The sequence below is a fragment of the Marmota monax genome, unplaced genomic scaffold (assembly GCF_021218885.2).
Source record: "Marmota monax isolate L192 unplaced genomic scaffold, Marmota_monax_Labrador192_F-V1.1 WCK01_AAM20220418_F8-fsc00167, whole genome shotgun sequence".
NCBI classification, from domain to species: Eukaryota; Metazoa; Chordata; class Mammalia; order Rodentia; family Sciuridae; genus Marmota; species Marmota monax.
In genome coordinates this window covers 1,802,705-1,825,915 of record NW_026694116.1, presented here as the reverse complement: position 1 = coordinate 1,825,915, position 23,211 = coordinate 1,802,705, and the positions used below count along the sequence as shown (strand labels likewise).

At 53.0% G+C, this 23,211-nt stretch overlaps 1 protein-coding gene across 2 annotated transcripts; it reads right to left on the bottom strand.

Moving 5' to 3' along the window:
- Window positions 1-911: 911 nt before the first annotated feature.
- Ubac1 (UBA domain containing 1) lies at window positions 912-22,776 on the bottom strand. 2 transcript variants are annotated; one of them, XR_006856439.2, is made up of 11 exons: window positions 22,554-22,776; window positions 17,779-17,899; window positions 16,672-16,745; window positions 12,743-12,850; window positions 11,525-11,627; window positions 11,109-11,217; window positions 9,785-10,007; window positions 6,539-6,625; window positions 5,682-5,820; window positions 4,542-4,707; window positions 912-1,429 (listed from the first exon to the last, which is right to left on the bottom strand). XR_006856439.2 is itself a non-coding variant. In XM_046465640.2 (10 exons), exons 1-10 carry the CDS (start codon window positions 22,689-22,691, stop codon window positions 1,314-1,316), a joined length of 1,218 nt encoding a protein of 405 aa, XP_046321596.1. In that variant the 5' UTR covers window positions 22,692-22,774; the 3' UTR covers window positions 912-1,313. The 2 variants fall into 2 exon arrangements, 1 of the variants encoding a protein (XP_046321596.1); XM_046465640.2 differs by lacking the exon at window positions 4,542-4,707 and having other exon boundaries at window positions 22,554-22,774.
- Between the last annotated feature and the right edge of the window lie 435 nt (window positions 22,777-23,211).

The window sequence follows — 23,211 nt, the reverse complement described above, 5'->3', positions numbered from 1 at the left end:
TAAAACACAGATCCACAATCCCCAGAGGTTGGGATAAGGGAAAAAATACATGTCCCATGGCCCCAGGCCTCTGGGGGGGCCCGAAGAGTAGGCTGGGAATGCACCAACCAAGTAAGAAGCCACACAAGACCAGTCAGGACCAGCACCCTGGAGGATGCCATGACAACGTCTCAGGGCAGGTCACCACATGGGTGGGCATCAGCTCAGCCACATGTCTATCTCATGGCGTTATGTCCTTGTAGGAAAATAGCCCCAACACAGATCCTGGGGAAAACACACAGCCCACAGCCCCCACACTGGGTCCCACAGACTTCTCAATCACAACTAACCAACAGGAGAACATTCTCTTCCAGCCCCAACATCCACTAAAGGGTGTGACTGGCATGGGAGGACTTGAGGTGGGCCAAACCCCGCTGGCATGGGGCTGGTGGCAGGGCAAGGAAGAGACGATTTCAGATCAGCGAATAGGAACAGGTTCTTAAAGCATCCTGACTCAGCTGCATTGGAGCAGGAGCTCAGGTGAGGCTCCTACCCGGTGCCTACCCAGGTCTTGGCAGAGCAATTGTGGAGGGAAGTTTGAAACCCAGCTGAGAATGAGCAGCTGTGAGCAGCAACGAGCCAAGTTTAGAGAAAGGGAAACTCGGGTCCTTGTTTTAAAACACAGATGGTATTTAAGAAAAAGAAGGAACGACAGACAGCTGGCAACACAGGTGGCCATGGTCCCTGGTTCCACCAACTAGCCCACTATGTCATAGTCCCCAGATCTGCCAACAAAATGTGTCTACAAGGGCCCCAGGGAACCCAAGGCACCGACAACTGCCTCAGGTGCAGGCAGTACCCACACTGAGCATGAGAAGGCGGACATCCAGACAACATGCAGCGCCGCTGGGGGCACTGCAGGAGCCAGGGCAGAAAATAGGAAAGAGCTTTATTTATTAAAGGAGCCATCTGAGAGTCACTCTGGAGGGTCAGCCCACGCGAAAGCACTGGACTGCAGCATGCTTCTTTCAGATGACCTGCGGACCCCACAGCACTCGCCAGGGGGCGCCTTTCAGAGCCACTGCAGCACTCTGGAGAGAAGGCGATCGCTCCGCTTCCACCCGACAGCCACTTCCTGGGAACACCTGTCAGGAGCTAAGAAGGCAGCTTACCGTCCAGGAGTCCATAGGCAGTAAGGTCAGGGAGGAAAAGCAGCTGTGGCCCGAGCAATCCAGGCCTGGTGCTGAAGGCGGCTTCTGGGTGAGGGCCCCTGCCCTCCTGCTCCATGCCTGGGGAGGCTGCTACAGCCAGACAGCCAAGAGTTGCAATGCCACCTACGTGCGGTTCAGCGTCTGGAAGATTCTAGAAATCTGCAGCATGACTGGGCCGGTTTCTGGGTCATTCATCCACTGGGTGCTGTTCAGTGGGTTCTCCAGCATGTCTTCAAATGCTGTGGACATACAGTGAGGCTGAGTACCAGCACCCAGAAACCAACAAGCACAGGGGCGACTCTCCTCTCGATGCATAAAAGAGGAAAGGGTCACTCAAAACTTCTGCCAAAAGCCAGGAGGGGTGGTGCACACCTGTGATCCCAGTGGCTCCGGAGGCTGAGTCAGGAGGATCCCAAGTTCAAGGCCACCTTGAGCAACTTAGCAACGCCCTAAACAACTTAGCGAGACCCTGTCTCAAAAAAATTTAAAAAGGCTGGGGATGTGCTTCAGTGGTTAAGGGCCCCTGAGTTCAATCCCCAGAACCAAAAAAAAAAAAAACACTTCACTGCTGATGCTAAGTCCCAGCCTAAAATCCCCTGGACAATACCCAACAGTGACCCAAACAGCAGATCTGAAAACAGAGGCTGCTATTCCATCTGGCAGGGCGCAGCTCGCCTCTGTGCTCAAGCACCTGACTCTGGACGGCCACCTGGCAGCAACTACCAGGACCCCGAAACTCACCTCAACCTGCAATCCCACACTGAGAAAATAACGCAGGCACAACTAACGCACAAAGGGCCTGCTGCAAATTTAATAACACTGAGTTGAAAACCTAACTTTCAATCTTAGGAAAAAACAGCACATCAGGGCTGGGGCTGTAGCTTACGGGTAGAGTGCTTGCCTAGTAGTGTGAGGCACTGGGTTCTATCCTTGGTACCACATAAAAATAAACAGATAAAACACACACACACACACACAAAAAAAAAAAAAAAAAAACAGCAAAAAGGTAATGGAAGAGCTGGGCTGCAGGGGGTGGTGAGCACTCACACAGCATGTGGAAGACCTCGAGTGCAGCCCAAACAGATAAGGACAAAATGTGATGCAGCACTTCTTCAAAATCAAAACTCTTGACTTTCTCAACAGTTTTATAAAATCGTTCCCAAAACCAGGTCCGCTTTATGGCAAAAAGCTCAATGACCCAGCCATACCGCAGGACAGCAATCCCAACTCCGCCAGCATCAGACAGCCTATGCCAGGCCTGGCCACCTCAGCAAAGATGGCCCACGCCCATGTCCAAGGCTCCAGCGAAAGCACCAAGCAGGAGTAGTCCTCCTCTGGGGCAATCGGACCAGAAGTGGTTCAGATTCAAGGTTGTCAGCTTTATTTATCTATTTATATACATTTTTTGTTTGTTTGTTTTTTGGATAGTACAGATTGAACCCAGGGGAGCTTTGCCACTAAGCCATACCCCTAGTCCTAAGCTGGCCTTGAACTTGAGATCCTCCTGCCTCAGTCTCCTTTGCTGGGATTACAGGCATGGATACCACCATACCTGGCTTGGGTTTGGAGTATCTGCAGAGGTTTCACCAGACAATCATCCTTAATGCTCTAAAATCTGAAGCTTTTTTTTCTCCCCTTTCTTGTTCTTTTTTTTTTTTTTCCCATTAGGGATGCGCAGCCTGTGCCTCAGCAGCCCACAGCCACTCAGCGTCAAGTAGGACCCTGGCCAGGCTCAGAGCACAGAGTGGATCTGACTGTTCTAAGAATGACACAACCACCTCCCAGCCCCAGCCACCTGCTGATGTGCCTAACACCTCTGCAAACCAGGGAAAATCTCAGGCTGCAGAAAGGCACATGGGGCTGTGAGAACACAGGGCGAGGCGAGCGTGGCATCTGACAAAGGAAGCAAGGACTGGGAACCCCACTTCCCAGCCCCCTGATTCAGAAAAATAGGGAACCCCACTACCCCCTGCCTCCCCGCTACAGAATAGGGAATCCCATTTCCCCTGCCTCCCCACTACAGAATAAGGAACCCCACTTCCCCCTGCCTCCCTGCTACAGAATAAGGAACCTCACTTCCCCCTGCCTCCCTGCTACAGAATAAGGAACCCCACTTCCCCCTGCCTCCCCGCTACAGAATAAGGAACCCCACTTCCCCCTGCCTCCCTGCTACAGAATAAGGAACCTCACTTCCCCCTGCCTCCCTGCTACAGAATAAGGAACCTCACTTCCCCCTGCCTCCCCACTACAGAAAAACAAGCTCCAGAAGAACCAAGGTACTAAGCAGAAGCGTAGTCACACAGGAGAAGCCACACTGATGGGGTTCACCCGAGGACTCCTGAAGGCCCTGCGAGCCTCACCCACTCCAGGTGAGGGGAAGGAAGGGTGCACTTGTACTCCGAGATGAGCGCCCAACTGAAAGGACCCTGGATGTGATGGAGAAAAAGGAAAGGCCACTGGGCAGTCCCCCAGTTTCCTAAGGGTCACAAACAGCAGGAGAGGTGGGGAGCCAGGTTCAGTGTGAAAGGGCACTGAGGGTGAAACGCACTCACTAAAGACAGCCGCACACTTCGGAACTGGCGTGAAGTGTCGTCCCGCACATCACTCACAGGACTGGCCCAGAAAGGGGGAGCGCAGAGCTCTGGGATGCAGCAGGGGCTGGAGAGTGCCTTTCTCAACTTTTCTCTCAAAGGGTTTTGACAGAAACGAAACAGGTTCTGTTTGTCACTACATGAGCCCTGCACTCGCCAGCTGGTGGGAAGAAGCCAAAAACCAACACAGGAAACTGGGCAAGGCACAGTGGCCATGCCTCTAATTCCAGTGACTTGGGAGGCTGAGGCAAGAGGATCGCAGGTTCAAACCAACCTCAGCAACTCAGGCCCTGAACTGCCTAAAAAAATAAAAAAGGGATGGGATGTGGCTCAGTGGTTAAAATGCCTCTGGACTCAATTCCTGGTACCAAAAAAAAAAAAAAAACCAAGAAGCAAGTAACTGATACAGGGCCAGCATGGGGACCTGGGCTTTCTACGCCAGTGTGGGGAGAAAACAATCCCACAGGAAAAGGGGCCAGCCAAGCTGAGACCCTGCAGCCAGACCCTGCTAGAGGAGCTCCACCTCAGGCCAGCGAGGCTCCACCACACCCTCCTGCCAGGCTGCGGCCTCCAGGGAGCCCCAGGGACCTCAGGCACAGGGACAAGAGGGCTCAGAGCAGCACGGTGTACCGAAAGCAACCCAGTACATCTCTGTTTTTCACAGTGGCAGAGATGGTAGAAGAGAGAACCGCCACTGTGCGACACACCTGGCCACAAGAGGACACAGCAGCAGGTCACCCAGGCACCTCAACAAGCTCACCACAGAAAGCAGGAAGAGCTGCTGGACTGCTGGAGACATGCCTGGCAAGACTCTGCAGCACAGGACAGTGAGGCGAGGCATCCAGCGGCTCAGGGGGACTGCAATGGCTAGGCCTCCAATCCAGGGGTCCAGCATCCGTGGATCAACCAGATGAGGGTCAAAAATACTTGAGGAAAAAGAACTGTGCATTAAAATGCCCAGACTTTCTTCCTCGTCTTTATTCCCTAAACACAACCGTTTACGTAGCTTGGCATCTCACAAGGGCCTGCATGTAAGCCAGAGACCAAACTGCGTGGGAAGACATCCGCAGGTCACGTGCCATTGTGTGTAAGGAATGTGAGCACCTGTGGACTTTGCAGTCTGTGAGGGTCCTAGGACTAATCCCCAGGGAGGCCTGCACTGTTTTTAAGCTGAAGGGCAGATATGTGGCTATCAGACTTATTTTTATTTGGCACTGGGGATTGAAGCCGGGCACTTAACCACTGAGCTACATTCCCAGTGCTTTTTATTTTTTGAGACTGGGTCTTGCTAAGTTGCTGAGGCTGGCCTTAAACTTGCAATCCTCCTATCTCAGCCTCCTGAGTCCCTAGGATTACAGGTGTATGACACTGTGCCCAGTTGGATTTATTATTCTTTAAAATTATAAACACACTGCTGGGTATGGTGGCGCATACCTAAAATCCCAGCAGCTCAGGAGGCTGAGGCAGGAAGATCCCAAGTTCAAAGTCAGCCTCAGCAAAAGCAAGGCACTAAACAACTCAGTTAGACCTTGTCTCTAAATAAAATGCAAAATAAGGCTGGGGATGTGGCTCAGTAGTGAGTGCCCCTGAGTTCAATCCCCGGTACCACCCCCCCCCCCCAAAAATTATAAACACATACACTTTCGCACATATCTACATATCACAATAGAAACAAATTAACAAAGTTGTCCCTTGTAAATAAAAAGCAAAAGTCAAAACCACACTTTCTCCTCATGTCTGTCCCTACTGAAGCCACTGCCCACCCAGGCTCACCCTTGCAGGAGCCGGTCCCATCCCCAAGAGCCTGACTCCCAGCTCTCCAGTGACTAGGCAGCAGTGCCTGCAGGATGCAGGACTGGGCAGCGGGCGCAGAGGCGCCGAGTGTGGGAAACACACGTACCGAGCAATGTTTTGGGGTTGGTAAGCCCCAGCTGCACCACCGGGTTGTCCAGAATAGCCTGAAAGAGAGGGCTGTTGGGGTCGATGCCCTGGTCCAGCTCCTCAGGGGATGGCTTGCGGTCTCCCAGCAGCCACTCGCACTGCAAACCCAAAACAGCAAAGTAGCCGTTAGCTCCTCGAATACCTTCAACATGGAGTGAAGCGGCTGGCGGCCCTGCCCTTCTGTGCATGCCTGCTGACTCCCACAGCTGTTCTGGCCATAAGGAGCCCTGGAGCCAATGAACCCAGCACACATGCAGGGTCCGCACGCCAGGCAGCTCAGAGAGAGAAGGAAGGCTGGCTTTCTTAGTGGTCTGACCACCCACCCACAGGCCCCCGCCACTGAACCTGGGTGCCAACAGAGCCCCCAACAACCTACTTTGTTCTAGGGAAGGACCAGCCTGACTGCACTTCTCCATAGCCAACAAGCCTGCGAGTGTGGACATACAGACTCCTCACCTCTGTCTTGGCGGTCTTTGCCTCAACTCTGTCCCCAAGTCACCACTGAGCCCACCTGGAGCAGAGCTCCCCTCAGCAGTCCCCGGGGGGAACTCAATGTTAAGAGTCTGTTTAACAGATAAACTAACAAGCTGCATGCTCCTCTGCAGAGCACGCTCACAAGAGCACCGTTCTCAGCAAGCCGAGGCCCAGAATGTTCTCAGTATTTTAAAAACGTGTAACACCTAAACCATCCCGGCTAACCTTTCACGTAAAAAGCTGCGTAACTGACCACGCGTGGGAGCCACAGTGCGCAGCACAGGGCCAATGGGCAAGGGGCACCGCGGCGCAGGCGCACCACAGGCGCCTGCTGGTACTCACGGCGGCATTCTGCTGGTTGTTGCTCACTCTGAGGGCGTCCACCACCTCCTTCTCATCAAAGCCCATCTCCATCAGGGAAACGACGGCCTGCAGGGAACCACACAGCCGGTCACGCCCCGCCGAGGCCGAGCAGCCCGTGAGGGAGCCAGCCCCTCAGCAGGGCCTCCTAAACACACCAGGACCTTCTGCCCAGTGCTCCTGTGCACAGCTTCACTGGAGAACACGCGGGCTCTGGGCAGCTTCGCCCAAGAGCTGCCAGACGGGATGCAGTGAGCAGGGCCCAGGAGGTGTTGAGGGAAGCCAGCTGGGGTGAGGAGAAGTGGCCAGGCCTCCAGATGACACTCACATGGACCCAAGGCAGGCCAGCCGGCATCAAATGTTTTAGGTTTGTCCCAGTGAGTGTGTGGCTCAGGCCATTCTCAGCAACCTTCAGGGAACTCACGCCAGAGGCTTTGCTATCCCACAAGCAGCCTCAGAGAAAGGTCAAGTTCATAAATCCAACTTAAATGGAGACAGAAGGGTCATAGTATTTTGTTACAAAGGGGGCCTTAGCCAGGTACGGTGGTGCACACCTGTGATTTCAGGTACTCAGGAGGCTGAGTCACGAGGTTCACAAATTCAAAGCCAGCCTCAGCAACTTGGCAAGAGCCTGTCTCAAAATAAAAAATAAAAAGGGCTGGGGATATGCCTCTATGGTTGAGCACTCCTGAGTTCAATTCCCACTACCAAAAGCAAAAAGGGAGGGAGGGCTCTATTCAGATTATCTTAGGGAAAAAAGAAACTAAAAATTAATCTTACATCTAATACAAACTCAGGCTCTTAAGTGTAAACATTCTTGGTGTGAACAAGGACTTAATCTTCAGTGTTTGGGGAGGGTGATTTTCCACACGATATCCGTGTGACAAGATAATAAACATGTCCTTTATACTCAACTATGAAATGCAGTGTTTGAAGGGTCAATTTTGCAAAAGACAAAAAGGTTGCATTGAGTTTTCAAGGGTCTCTCTTGATTCTCTGAAGGTCAAGTCTCAAGTCTCACAGCCCTGGGCCCCTCTTGCTCAGGTTCTCACAGTGTTAAGCAGCCCCCACAGCATTCCCAATGCCATGACACGCTGCCCCAGGAAGTGCTGTCCACTCACAGCTCAGTTTGCACAGAGTTTCAAGGGGACCAACAGAAGAGGACTTCAGAGGAGAGGAGAAGCAGGAAGGATGCTGGCTGGATCCAGGTGGTGTGTGGTTGGCTCAGAAGCTCCCCCGTTCTGTTCATGGTCTACCTCGTGTGCTTTCCTGGACCCTTCCTGACTCCAAGGTCTAAAAGCAAATGCTGGGAGAAGCACTCACTGAACAGCATTTGGATGTCAAAGTCACAAGACATGGGGCTGAGATGGCTCAGGGGCCAAGCACATGCCACACATCTCCAGCAGATGGCCTGCAGTCTAGAGCTGAATTCAAGCACAGGATGGTCTTTTCTTTTAGTGTCAATAAAATCCACTTTCCCTCTTCACGTCCATCTTAGCCCATGAAATGATGCCCCAGTATTTCCAGATGACACTTGGTAGCTTTCTGCCCTTCAGCCCAGTCCAAAGGGAAGGACTTTCCCGTGGCGGCAGCAGGACAGAGTCCTCATGCTCGCGCCTCTGGGGACCCTGCACCTCCTGCAGTGGTTGTCTCAGCCCCAGCTGGGAGGGAAGCAAGCAGCACAGGCCACTGTGTGTGACCAATACCTGAGCCCTGTCGGACTCCTGGGGCAGGAACCAGAGGGCAGGAGACAGGCTGGCAAGCTGCACTGGAGCTACAGCCTTCACAGTGCCACACAAGAAGGCCTTCTGAGAAGGGTTTCAGCACAAGAGGTGAAGGGCAGGAATGGCAGGAGAAGAGCATCTGAGCAAATGAGCACCCTCAACTACGGAGACCTGCATCTTAGAAAAGGCTGAGACAAGAAGGAACGTACACTGACCAGCAGCAACCACACAAGGACCAGGCAGGACCCAGACGAGGGGAAGCACACACCCACTGCCCACAGAGGCCAAGGACCAGCCCAAGAGCTGTGTCCCCACAGGGTCCCAGCACAGGAAATGGACCTGACTCCCTGGAGGCCTACAATCAGGAGACAAATGCTCAGCTAATCTGAGGAATGCCTTCAAGAAACAAAAGAGTTAAATGCACAAACTCTCAAGACAGGGAATCCCCAAGAGACAGAGACAGAACGGAAAGCCTAACAGTGAGAGGGCATGTGAGGCAGGGCTACCCTGGGGGGCAGGATGCACCATCAGGCAGAAAGCAGACAGACCTGGGCCCACCGCAGGTGGAGTGGGCACTGAGACCCTGGCTCAGCCAGGAAGGAGAGGCAGACATCCTGGTCTCTGCAGGACTACATTGAGAAGTCAGTATGTGGCCATGGTCCCACCAGAACTGAAGATCTAAGGGTTGGCTCCTAGTTGGGGTCCTGCTAAGAATCATCCTGCCTGGACATCTGAGACCTGGCCACATGTGGTTCCAATGGAACAAACAACCCCACTGGTGAGATCCTGAAGGAACAATCTATACACCACATGCAAAAATCTGGAGCCAGGTGCGGTGGTTTTGCCTGTGAGCCCAACAGCTTGGGAGGCAGGAGGGTTGCAAACTTGAGGCCAGCCTCAATAATTTACAAGACCCTACCCAAAATAAAAAATAGGAGATAAAAAGTACGGGAGACACAGCACAGTGTTAGAGCATCTCTGGGTTCTATTCCCAGTACCATTAATGATAACAACCTCAAAAACAGAATGAGAACGCAGATACACAAGCCTACGATCTGACAGGAAGCACAGGGCCAAGGAAGAATCAAGACCCTAATCAAAGAGGAGGGCAGGGGGCACAGAATAGGGAGGCATCAAGCACAAGGCAGCAGGGAGCCAGTCCACACACTGTACCCATGGCCATGCAGGGCCGGGTGTCCCAGACCCTCAGTCCCTGCTCATAGGCCTGCCAGCCCACGCGATGCCTCAGTTCTCTGGGCACTACCACCCAGCCCTGTCCTGTGGCCACAGCAGCAGGTGAGGCTGGCTGACACCTGTGACTGGACAGGAACTTCCACACCACCTTCTCAGGAGAGGCCCCATGTCAACTGGCCACTGAGAGGAAAGAGGTCACCTGGACCCCAAGAAGACAACATAGAGTGGCCTTCGGGAGGCCCTCCAGATTTCCACAGCCTCCTCACAGCTGTAGCAAGAGGCCAAATCACCCGGCGCTCACAAAACATACCCGAGCATCGGCCCGGAATTCCCTTTTCCTGCGAATCTTCTTGAAGATATCCGTGAGCTCGTCCCGGACCTCCTGGTCTCCCTCGCTAGTCCCAGCAGCAGCTTCTGGAGTGGCGGCCGCAGCACCTGCTGCTGCTGGTGAGGCCTGGCCTGGAAGAGGCGCATCGATGGCCGGGTCCTCGGCGTGCTCTATCAGCCACTCCATGGCTTGAGGCACCGACATGCTGAGAGGGGACAAGACACTCTATTCAACTCTCCCAGGCCAGTAACAGGGCTCCCGTCCCACGTGCACCAAAGAAGGGACACTACTGTTCAGGCAACTTCACCAGCAGCAGCAGGTGGCCCCTTGGGACAGGAACCCTTCACACAGCCCTTGCCTCAATCACCAAGGCTCTTGCCGTGCAGACCCCGTTTTCTAAGCCAAGAGCACCAAACACCCAGGGTGTATGAATCCAGGTGCATAACACGGGACACGGCCTCTGACCACCCCCCATGAAGACTTTGTGTCAAGCAACTAAAAGCACGAATCTCAAGAAGTACTAATAGAGCCCCGGTCCCTGCTGGGAGGAGGCTCGACGCTGAGCTCTCATAACAAGGGCACGGTGAGCACCAACAGGTCCACCAGTTGGCTTACATTTCCCCCAAAGGAGGAGAGAATTTAAAACTCATGATAGCCACGTGCAGTGGTGCACAGACCTGCAGTCCCAGCTACTCAGGAGGCTGAGGAAGGAAGACGCTGGAGCCCAGGAGTTCAAGGACAGCCTGGGCAACGCAGCAAGACCGAGGCTCAGAACTAACACAACACCACTTTGAGCTAAGCACAATGGTGCACACCTGTAACCCCAAGTATTTATGAGGTGAGGCAGGAGGACTGCTAGTCAAGGCCAGCCTAGGCAATGTAGGAACCTGACTCATGAAGGGATAAAAAGGGCTGGGGCTGGGGCTGGGGCCCAGTGGTGTGGCGCTTGCCTAGCACGTGTGAGGCCTTGGGTTCCATCCTCAGCACCACACAGAAAAATAAATAAAAAATAAAGTTATTATGTCCAACTACAACTAAAAATATTTTTTTAAAAAAGGGCTGGGGATGGAGCTCAGTACACAGTACTCCTGAGTTCAATCCCCACTACTTAAAAAAACAAAACACAATTCAAGGTGATGAATTAAGCTACCTGTGGGGCACACATATAGGGTCCCCTTTAAAAACACACATGTATTGGGAATGACCCAATGAGCGAAGCATGTGCGTGACTGGCAGAGAGGACGGGACCCCAGCAGGCCCACGAGACCATGCCCCAGCATCTCAGGAAGGAGAGGGCCTGACGTACTGGTTCAGCCGAAGGGCCTTTGCAGCCCTGCTCTCAGGAAAGCCCATCTCTGTGAGCTGCCGCAGGGCGGCCTCATCCACTCGCTCGTCCTCATCCTCGTCCAACATGGCTGTGGGAAGAGAGGAGACCAGCCACGTCAGGGGGGCGTTCTCAGGGCCCCCAAGTTTGTCAGGCACATCTGCAACACCAAGCGCTTCTAGCACGTTCTGAGACCTCAGGGAACCCAAGCTGTAGCACCAGCTCTCGCCCTGTGTGCAAGGAACGGGGTATCAGCAGGCCGCCGGCCCACACCAGCGAAGGCAGGCACAGCTGCTGACCTCTCCAGCTTCACGCCAAGGGCTGCGGCATGTTCTCTGAGGCAGAGGGTAGACGGGTGGGAACGAGAGTCATGCAATCAGTCTGGGTTCTGCTCATACCATTTGCCTTCTTAAACAATTCAACTGCGTCAGGGTTCAGTGCTAACAACTTCTGTGCCACCTCGATGAGAGACACCAAGATTTTCCGGAGCTCTGTCTGGAACTGCAGTGGGGAAAAAAAATCACTTCTCTGACATCAACAAGCCTCTGTCACCTACAGCCCCACCTGTTCTAACACGCCAATTAAACCAGGCTGCCTGAGAGAGGAGGGTTGGGCTTGGAGCCGCACCTCCTCAGGAGGCCCCCTCAGGAAGGAAGGGCTTTGTGCACATGGACAGGGCAGGGCTCAAGGCCAACACACATACATCTGGTGCCAAACCCCGAGAGCGAAGTGTGCCGCTCAGCCTATGGCCAGTGAGGAAAGCACTTGTCGGCCAGGGTTAGCAGCTTTGCTGAGGAGAGAATATTCTGATGACTCCACCTGTCCAACTGGCTGGCCACAGCCTAACAACAAGGGGGCTGGCACGGTGCCCTCAGAGACTCTGCACACCAGCTCTAGCCAGGGCAGGCCTGGGTTCAGATCAACAGCTCCTCCCACACAAGCCCAGGCCTTTGAGAGTCCCAGGCTGGACACACAGAGGCAGGGGTAGGACACCCACCCGCTGCTGTGGAAGGGTTCTGGGCAACACAGAACTCTCTAGAAGAGACCCCAAGAGAGGTGTTCCTAAAACAAAGCAGACAAGTTCTCGAAGTACCCAGGTCACAGCTGATGGCATGAGGTCAAAGGCTGGCCACCGTCCCCCCTGCTGACATGTGAGCATGCCCTCAGCCTGCACCATCCACTCTAGCATGGCAAACACATTGTCTTTTAGCTTAGAACTTTCCAGTCCAAAGTAACTTAAGCCCTCGGGCTCCATCCTAACAGTTCACCACTCTCAGAAAAGACGTGACGCTCCCCAGGGTTTACATCTTTTCAGCCCCGCCCCCAGGTGTCTTTAAACTTCTGGTTTTGAAATAGTCTGAGATGATGGGAAAGCTACAAAAGTAATAAAGATTTCCCAAATTCCCTTCCTGGCTTCCCCAAACATTTGTTTTTTTCTCTATTGAGACAGGGCTTTCCTAAATTGCCCAAGCTGACCCAGACCTTGCAATCCTACTGCCTCAGCCTCCAAAAATACTGGGACAGCACGCAGCGCCAACCCTAGGCACTTCTGGGGAACCTCTCACAGACCCCAGGTGCTCAGTACAGACCCCCACCCACTGTGGGACAGCACTCACATCCCTCATGGTGGTCTGGACTGCGGCCCGGTCCGTGCTACAGGCGGGCAGCTTGGCTGTGGCCCGATGTATGGCGTCTCTGTCTGGAGCCTTCTGTTCTTGTTTCTTCTGTACAGAAAGTGAGGCGAGTCACAGGTGGGCACAGGAGCATAAAGGCATCAAGCTCAACAGCAGGCCTGTCTGCCCAAGCTACAGCCATACACCCTGGCAAGCTGAGGTTCTGGAGTCCTGTGCGCAACCCAAGGACGGAGTGCAGGTGGGACTCAGGAACACCAGGCCTCTATGGCGCGGCAGTGCCACAGAGCAGCCACCCCCAGCTGCAGCGGGCAGGGCACAAGAACTTCAGAGGAGCCTGAAGGAGAGAGCAGCCTCCCAGAGCCTCCCTGGTAAGCGTGAAGAACGTGGAGGCAGAAACAGAACACAGGGTGAAGCCAACAAGCCTGGGAGAGACCCAAGGCAGAACCCTGGAAGCAAGGCCACGCCACCCTCCCCTAATCCCCCAGGCGGGTGCCAGAGGGCACCAGCTCTGGAGCCACAGGGGGCGCTCCTCCAGCACTCAGCTCAGCAAGCTGCTCCCTGAAGAAAGCTACCCTGAGAGCTGTGACAGGACTCAAGGACGGCAACCCAGAAGGGAGGGAGCAGCACCCACCTGCGCCCCGTCAGGAGACCCAGCCCTGGCACTACTCACATCAGTGACCCAGCAGGACAGGCAGAGCTGTGGGCTGAAGCAGGCAAGATGGCTGGGCTCGCACCCCACAGTCAGCCTCATGGGCACAGACACCAACAGGCTTCCAGGGCCTCTCAGAGGCAAGAGACAGGCAAGAATAGCTGGGCAGGTGCAGGGAGCGCATCCAGGATAAATCACAAAAGCCAAAATAAGAACAGGAAAGGTACAAGAGCAGCAAAGAGGGGATGTGGGCACCAGCAGCCAGTAGTCACGCTCCTCTGTGGGCACCAGGGCACCCCAACAGGAGCTGCACAGCCAGACAGAAGGCTCTGGGGGGTGGAAGACAAGGGAAGGGGATCATGCAGGAAGCAGGCCCACCAGCCAACAAGCCAGAGCAGCAGACAAAGCGAGGACAAAAATCAGCAAAAGGGACCCAGCACTTGATGCCTGGAACTCAAACATCAGTCTCCAGAGTCGAGTGCCAGGCACAGTGAAGGACAGAGCTACCTCAGAGCACCTGTGACGCCCCAACACCAGCAGCACCCAGAGGGCCCAAGAGGTGCCACATGGAGCAGGGAGAAGCCAGATCACACAGGGTGGAATGCGCCCTGCTGGTGCTAAATCTATGCCAGGACACGGGAACACAAGGCCTAAAGAATGAACTCCCTTCCCAGACACCAGAGGAAGCCAGGCTCCAGCAGACCAGGGAAGCAAGTGACATACTCCACTCCACTCCACTCCAGAGCAGGCAGAAGTGCACCGGCCCCAAGCTCCTTCCCGGGTCGCCTCTGCATGGCTGCAGGGCACTGGCATGGAAGATCCCACTGTGGGTTTGGGTTTCATCCCGAGAATAGCCAACTTCAGGAAAAGCACATGATCTAAGGTGACCCTGGTCTAAACAGAAGGGCCCTTATGAAGCACAGGGTTCCTCTGGTAAGAGGGATTCAACCCCTAAAAAACTTTGTTGCAGGTTGTGAAGATGGAGGGCCACCACCCAAGGAATGCAGTCTGCCTCCAGGAGCTGAAGGCTGCCCCTCCCATGCCAGTGAGAAAATGGGGCCTCAGCCCTATGACTGCAGGGACCATAAGAGCCTGAGAGCAATGCACTCCCCAGAGCCCCTAGAAAGGAACCAGCACTCTGACACCTTGATTCCAACTCCAAAGACTCTGGGTACAGAAATCAGCAGAGCCTTCTGACCAAACGAACCACAAGCAAGAAATGAGTGTTGTTTTAAGAAGGTAAGTCTGTGGCCATTTGTTAGGTGGCAATAGGAAACCTGCATACAATTCTAAAATGAGAGAAAGAAGCACAGGAGGCAGGAGTGGACGATTCAGACAGATGAAGGCCACAGGCGCTTAGAGGGAAATTTCTAAGAAAAGGCAATTTTTGACTGATGACCTAATTAATATACACAAGCACGTTTTCAGAGGGTTTACCAATTCTGTTGAAGAAAATGAAGTGATGATAAAAAGCTAAGCAAGAAAGCAAAATGACAAGGCGATTATTACCTCCAGGACAAGCAACTGTGTAAAAAGATAATCTCGTGGGGTGAGTACAGGGGATACACCCAGGGCCTTGCACATGCTAGGCTAACGCCCTACCCCCAGACAGATAATCTTCATGTGCCTTGCATGTGGCAGAGAACTACACATCAGTAACAATAGTAATGGAGCCACGGACACCCTCTCCCATCAACACTCCGCTCTGACACCTGTGGGGAGAGTGGCGAAGCCTGGGGGCTCCATTCTGCTGTTAAGGAGCCAGCAGCCCAAACTGGCAATTCAAGAAACAGCAACACATGTATGCTACTCAGAAATAAGAAAGAGGACTACTAAAGACAACAGCTGAAAGCACCATGAGTGGTCACCTTGGGGGACTATGACTCTGGTGTGACAGCCAGCTACTGGTTTTATTAAAAGACCAGTAGAACTATATGACTTTTTAGCTACATATGGAGAAAAATTAATCCATGGGCTGGGGTTGTGGCTCAGTGGTAGAGTGCTTGCCTCATACGTGTGAGGCACTGGGTTCGATTCTCAGTACTGCATATAAGTAAATGAATAAAATAAAGATCTATTAACAACTAAAATAATTTTTTAAAATTAATCCACAAACTATAAGTTGGCATCCTACAGTGTGTCATTCTGCCAAAACATGGAGGAGGAGGAGCAGGTCCAGGAGCTCCACTGCATCCTGCAAGCCAGCTGCCCAGAGGACTGTGGGGCAGGTCAGAACCCCACCACCATTTATAAACACCAACAGTCAAACCTGTAATCTGAGAACAACAGGCCTGGAGCAGTTCTTGGAAGCAGGCCTAGTTCAGGACAAGCTGGGGCAGGCCCAGGTCTATCCACTGGAGAAGGGTGCCCGCCTATGCCCACACCCTGGCCAGGAGCAGCTAAAGATAAGGAGGGCCCAAGGCCTGGTACACTCCCCTTACATCCCTGGTCCCAGAGGAGACCCCAAAATAGCTCATCTGCTATCAGGTCACGGGCCCAACCCCAGGAGTTTGGCCTGCTCATCCTCTGGGCCGAACACTGTTTCTGGGTGTCCCAGGAAGGAGTAAGAAGCTCTACCCCCATGAGATAAGAGCTGTTAAACAAAGGTGGTGCCCTTTAAGATAGGACCGCTTTGCGCTAGCACATGGATGAGAAGTCTGGGTTAAGAGCAGAAAAAGACCCATCTGCAGAACAGCTCTCATCAGGAGCTTCCCAAGGGTCACACTCTGGGATAGCCACTAGCCCATAATAACCTACAGCTTTCCTAAGGCACCTATGTTAAAGGGAAGACGCAGATCATAAATCCACTCTATGAACGTGAATCGGCAAGACAGACAAAATGCAGCTTCTCAGAACAGCAGTACCCCCTCTCTGTTCCTGTGCTGTCTCTTGGGGGGGGTCTCTTAACAACTGTGCTACACTGTTCTATTGAGACCAATCTGGCTGCTTGAGAAAAAGGAAAGGACAGAGGTTAAGCTGAACGGCAGCACAGGCTTGGGCTGTAACTGAAGAACTTGCCCTCACTCCCCTCTGCATCTCAAAAACCATATAGCCAGCTTTTCTGGGGCTTGTCACCCATGAGGGACAGACCAAGATCAGCTAAACAGGCTCAGCCATGACTGAGAATCCCTAGTAGCCACATGGTCCATGACTGGGGATTATGCCCAACTGGTGAATAATCAGTACAGAGAATGTTTCCTAACAATCTCAAGCACAGGAGACTCCCACCAAGAGCACTCTGGCTGCACACCATGGCACGTACCTTTTCTTCTGCGGAGACATCAGCCATCTTGGGAAGTGGCTCTGGAGCACGCTTTTTTATCAATAATAGGACATCTAGAGAGAAAGAACGTTTCGCAGCGTAAGTGGAAGAAAGGACAGAACAGCCGTGGTTCCCCCTGGGTCCATCCTAAACCCAGCAAGCCCATCCTCCCTCGGTGTCCATGATGTGTGTACAACCCTGGCTGACATACAGTTCCTGGGCCTGAAGAGCAGCAGACGGAGGGTGGTCACAGGTGACCATTGGCCCAGGAGACAGGCATAGTGCAGCACTGACAACCACATAAAGAACTCATGGGAATCTCTCAAATGTTCTCGTTTTCATGGGCTGTTTCAAAAACTCTGTGAGGCTGCAAAGTTTACTCTTGCAGCTCGGAGCTGATAACCCAGTATTTCCAGAATTAAAGTCACTATTCGAAGTGACACACAGAAAGCTGGGGTTTCCTCCCCACATGCCCCAGGCACAGTCAAGTGATGCAGAGAATCTGTGCATGAGCACAGGCCCGGGTGCCTGAAGCCCCATGAAGGTGGCTCCCAGCCCATCAGTAAAACCTGCAGACACTCCAGAGTCAATTTTGCTTTGAAACAGAATTAAAAATAAAGTCCATGTTAGGTTCTCATGTATCTGTTTGCTTGCTCAACTCTGGGTTCTGCTTTCTTTCTTTTTTTTTGGTACTCTGGATTGAACCCAAGGGTGCTTAACCTCAAAGGTGAACCTCAGGGGTGCATAATCTCTGAGCCACATCCCCAGCCCTTTTTTATATTTTCTTTAGAGACAGGGTCTTGCTGAGTTACTTAAGGCCTTGCTGAGGCTGGCTTTGAACTCGAGATCCTCCTGCCTCAGCCTCCTGAGCCACGGGGATTACAGGCGTGCACCACCGTGCCCAGCAGTTTCTGCTATTTTTCACAAATACACCAACATAACACATGCTTTTTTTTTTTTTTTAGTAAAAAGAAAATAAAACCAGAGCAGGCCCAGTTTCCCCACTCATATCCAGCTCAGAACTGGACATCATGCTGGCAAGGGCTTATGGCTCCCAGGCCCCATGCCCCACAGCCTCTGGGCACCACCTCACTGGAGGCCACTTACCTTTGTCTTGGACATTCTCCTCTAAGATTGTCCTGGTGTCACTCAGCACCCTCTCTGAAGCAGCGTGGATTAACTTATGATGGGTCACACTTTTGGGATCCTCTAAGCTCCCATGAGCACACTGCAGGGGAGAAGCAAATGACACATATCTAAACAGAAAATATGTCACAATGCCAATAACACAGGACCTGATGTCCGGGGTCACACAGAAATCAACTGGCTTCTTACTAGCTAAGCCATTAAAGCTGAGAAGAAATCAAAGAATCCCATCACCAACAGAAGCTAGATGCAATGCCAGGACCCATGATCCCAGCCTCTGACCTCAGCACCCACCTACCACAGACTCCTGAGCTTGGACACGCAGCACCCTCCTGATAAGTGGTGCAACCCAGACCGACTCCTTAGTCTGGAAAGATCTGGAAAGTAATTTTTTATTTATTTATTTTTTTTGTAGTGCTGAGGATTAAACCCAGTGCCTCATACGTGCTAAGCAAGCACTCTACCATTGAGCCACAACCCCAGCCTGGAAAAGTAAATTTTGAGTGAAAATAGGTCTGTTGTTTCCTGATAACCTAGAGATCCAGGTACACTCTGAGCACTTGTTTTTCTTTCTTCCATGGTACAGTCCTTTGTGAAAAGGAGTAGAGGTCCACGAACAAAAAGAACTGTTCCCAGAGGCAAGGACCAGGACCTGCCCAGGGAGCCCACAAAGTCCCCAGGACAGTGCTGAGCACAATGGCCTCAGACTGGCCTCCAGCCCACTAGTGACAGCCACACTGTGCACGCAGCTTCCGGCCCTCCTGGGGCAGCTCACAGGGGATCAACAAGCACACAGTCATGTCTACGACACCTAGAAACCCAGTTACATGCATGGGGCAGCAGAAGAAAGGGCCTGATATCTTCATCCACCCAGGGAAGGCGGCCACATGCACAAGAGCATGGTCCTCACGCACACCACACAGCTACCCCACCCACACTCCAGGGTGCCTCCAGATACCACCTCCATGGTCAGACTCCACAGGCCAGGAGGGAGCCCAAGCAGATTCTCCTAATCCTGTAATATCATCTAAATATCTCACAGCAAATGGCTGGCAGGGGCCAGGCAGACATTTTCTTTATTCAATGAGGCTTCTCTCTGTGCACAGCCGTGGGCCACCCTCCAGACCCACACACCTACTGGATCACAGAAGTCCCGCCCACCTGGCCACCACGCACAGTAGGTCCTGCAATGCGGACAGCACCACGCAGGAAGACCATGTGAGCTCTTGGTGCCTGTTGGTGGGCCACGCATGCTCACCAGGGTCTGTACCCAACATCCCAACCCCTTCCCTGTTCATCAGCATCACGCATCACACAGTGCCCACCTCTCAGTTGTGCCCCACCCATGAGCCAGAGCCTTGGGCTGGGGAAGTGGGGTGGCACTTATACTTTGGAAAAAATACACAAATGCTTCCAGAGCCCAGTTTGGAGGCCCCTGAAATTCAGAATGGAGCTAGGGGCCCCAACTATATTCCTACTGCTATGGATCCCCTGGGCTTAGATGACAGAATTATCTAAAGAACAGGAAAGGAAGAAGCCAGGTGAGACAGCTCAATGGCTGCCTCTGAACACCCAGCATCAAGCTGCATGTGTGGCCTGCCCTCCAAGGGGGCTGTGTGCCATTCCAAGACATGCCCACCCCAGAACGCTCAGGGCACCAGGGTCCTCCAGGCCTTCCAGGACGCATCAGGAAGCCACGGGCAGACTCCACTGGAGGCCTGCTTGCCACCTCCCTAGCCATCAGACATTCAAAATACCCCACACAGACAACTGTTAACCAGAAAAGAAGAAACAGAAGCACATTCTTCACTCAACATCAGAATTGTAAGAGTAGCCAAAATGTCTGTTAGTCTCCAAGACTGAAAACAGCTTTAAAAAAAGCATCATGCAGGCTTAAGAGGTCGACGCAGATTCAGACTGGCCTGAGAGTGGAGGAGGAGAAGCCCAGCCACAGTAGTCTGCATTCTCTCCTCTGATGACGTAGGTCAGAAGCCGCAACTCCCTTGAACTTGGCAAGGGTTCTGTTCCCAGAATATTGCATGTGCCTCTTGGTAGTACTAAAATTCACAACTAATTCTAGTTGATTGGTCAAGTTCAGTTTATGAAACAGAGTTTTAAAAAAATCCTCATCCTGGTTCCACAAAAACTGTACTCTGCAGTTGTCAACAGCACGCTGGGGTCATAATGTAAGCATGGATTACCCCTGCCTCGAATGACAATCTCCTTCCATCTCTGTTGCACATGCCAGGATGCAGCAGCGAAGCCCCAATGGAGGCCACCACTAGGGCAGGGAGGCCTGCATCCCCTCTGCATCCCACGGCCTCCCCAGAGGAGCCACCTCTCACCTTCTCTCATACCTGATGCTGCCATGTGAAAATGACAGGACCTAGGAAGTTTTAGCAGCTATACTAGCAAGAATGGTGCTCTTTTCTGACACCTTATCACAGAAAAACTCCACCATGCCACATATATAACATTTTTTTTAACACTTTTAACCCCCTATTAGACAAGAGCTTACTGTCCCCCTTCTTCCAGTAATGCACAATGGAAACCAGAGATTGCCAGGGTGAACTCACTTTGGATAAAACAAAAAAGGGAAAGGTAACAATAGCTATCCATCTCCTTAACAGCTGACAAACTGGGCACAATGGCACATGCCTGTAATTCCAACAACGCAGGAGACTGATGCAGGAGGACTGCAAGTTTCAGAACAGCCTCAGCAACTTAGCAAGACTGCTACAAAATAAAAGGGTTGGGGGATGTAGCCCCTGGGTTCATTCCCCAGTACCTCCCCTCCAAAAAAAAGTTATGACAATCCCTCTCTAACACAGTAGAAATCTGGCAAAAGAACTAGGTGAGAGCTATGCCCACATCATCCCTCTTAAGGCAAAGGGGGAAAGAGGAAGGAAAATCTCCACCAGCATAAGCGCGTACAGGCAAAGTAGGCACAGGAAGGCAAAGCCAAGACATCCAGATCTCATTGCCTCCAGCAATACAACAGCTGCAGCTGTTTTCTGGGTGATGTTCAAGTGCAAAACTCAGGAATTCTCTTTTCTGACTACCACACTGACTCTGCCTGCAGGATGGTGGGATGAAGGGAGGACATTTTCTGAGAACACAGTCCACCAGTCCTATGGCCAATGTGGATCCTCAAGGTGTGGAAGTCCCTGATGCTTAGATCCTCCACTCCCAGGGAAACTGCAGAGTGGAATGAAATCTCAACTGAAAGGAGGTTAAGAATGGAAAAAAAAAAAAAAATCCCAAATGATATAATCGCAATACCAACTAGAACAAGAAATATCATGAATAATCAGCATATTGAGAATACTTGCCTAATTAACCCCAAGTGCTCCTGTATCTAGGGATCATTTGTCATTTCCCTTCATAAAATACTACTATGATGGTTATGCAAATCCATACCACAATTGAGTTAGACTAAATGCCACACCTATGTCTAAGCAGTTGAGAGTAAGTTTACATTTGTTTTATGAATCCTGACCTTTGTTTTGTGGCCACTCTAAGCCTGGCCCTGGGCTTGTGGATACAAACTTAGTCCTTGAGGAGCCCACCCTCGGTGGGAGGACATAGCACCAAGGGGGTGAGGTAGTAAAGACACAAGCCTAGACAAGCAACAAACCTGACACTAACAAACACCCTAGAGGCCTTTGGAATCCCCAGCCTTTGATTTCGAAATCCCTCCAAGCAAACCTGCACAACCACTGTGCTCCAGTGGGGGCTGAAGGCTGGGTTTCACCATTCCTACCTCTGCAGTTACAGATCAGCTCCACAAAATCATAAGTCCCATAAGATCAGCTCCACCCCTCACTGGAGGGGTGAAAAAGTACTATTTGCAAGCAGTTAATAAAATAATAACTGAAAGTTTACCTTAAGAGACAATGCCAAACCATATTTTAATGCAAGCAACCTGAGGACTAAGTATGTAACTTTTCACCTAAAGTCCCCATTAAAAAGCTGTGGCTAAATTCTGCCAGGCAAAATTACATCACAAAGTACAGGCCACCAGGGCCTGAGAGGTGAATAGATGTCTCACCTGAACTTAGTGAGAGGCAAAGGCCTCAAGAACTAGTTCCAGAAATTAGCAACCCAGAGGGCCTAACAATTTAAGAAGTATTTCCTATGAATAAACTTCAGCAAGTGGTACTCCCAGTGAGGAAACCCTTTGTCCTGGACCTTTCCACTAAATCAATTTTACCCGGCAGAAAAACCAAGAGCCGGGAGACTTGTCCCACTGTGGCACTATTTTAAGTGACACCAGCTAGGAGCCAACCCCAGGCCGGCTGGCTGGCCACAGGAAATCGCTCCAAGCAGCTGGCTCTGCAGGGACAGGAAAGGGTCCTCTTAATTAAGGAACGCACACTAACTCCCAGCTCTTGCGGGAGCCACTGAAGAACAAAAGCCTTACCCAACAGCAAGGAAGCAAGCACGGACGCCAGAAAACCACGAGCTCTGCTCGGGTCAGGCTGTCCTCGCCGGCCTCCGTTTTCCCATCTGCCCTACCTCCCCAAGTAGCTGTGGAAATTAAATGCAGGAGGCACGTAAAGTGCTAGGCCTGGAGGCTGGGCTCAGAAATAGCGCCCAGAGGTTTCCGAGTCGGGAAGGAGGGTACCGAGCTAAGGAGCTGGAGGCGCTGCCCCCGCCGCGGGCGGATACGGCCGGAGCGCGGGCGCCGAGGTCGGGGTCCGGGCCGGGGCGGGGACCGCGGGGCCGGGCCTTACGTGCTTGAGGCAGCGCTCCTTGAGCTTCTCCACCGAGGTGTCCTCGGTCGCCTCCTCCAGCCACTCGGCGCCGTCCGCGGCACAGATGTGCAGCCGCAGCACCTTGCCCGCGAAGATCTTCTCCTCCTGCACGAACATCGCGCCGCCGCCCGGGCCTGCACCCGCCGCCCGAGCCCGTGAAGGTCACCGGGGCGCACGGGCGGGGCGGGGGCGGGGCGAGCCGCCGGGCTCTCCTCCGCTGGGCCGCGCCGCCGCCCCGCCCCGGCTCCCGTCGGCCCGGCCGCCCGTCACTCGCCGCCGCCGCCCGAGCGGTCGCCTGGTTGCCGCCGCCGCAGCCGCCGGGGGCGTGCCGTCGCCGCCGCGCCGGAAGTGCGTTCGGGCGCGCAGGGGCATGCCGGGAGATGTGGTTCTCCGCGGGAGCCCCCTCCCGCAGGCGCGCCGGAAATGCGTGTCTGGCGCGCCACGTGCATGCCGGGAGTCGTGGTCCTCGGGGGCGGAGCCTCGGGGCGGCAGCCCGCTGGGGCGCGAGGAGGTGAGCTCCGGCGGAGCTGACACGGGGTCTCCAGCAGTTAGAAGGGACACGAAGCTCCTCGGTCATGTTTGTAGGTTGCGCGTCGAAGTGATATGTGGATCCATGGGCAAAGTAAAATATATTATT

What these genes read in the sequence shown, in the direction of transcription:
- Ubac1 (XM_046465640.2), bottom strand. Translation starts at nt 22,691, where the DNA reads ATGTTCGTGCAGGAGGAGAAGATCTTCGCGGGCAAGGTGCTGCGGCTG. An exon ending in ATGTCTCCGCAGAAGAAAAG is followed by an intron (nt 12,851 to 16,671) that starts GTACGTGCCATG and finishes CTTTCTGTACAG; the next exon opens with AAGAAACAAGAACAGAAGGC. An exon ending in AATTCCGGGCCGATGCTCGG is followed by an intron (nt 6,626 to 9,784) that starts GTATGTTTTGTG and finishes GGTTCCCTGCAG; the next exon opens with GCCGTCGTTTCCCTGATGGA.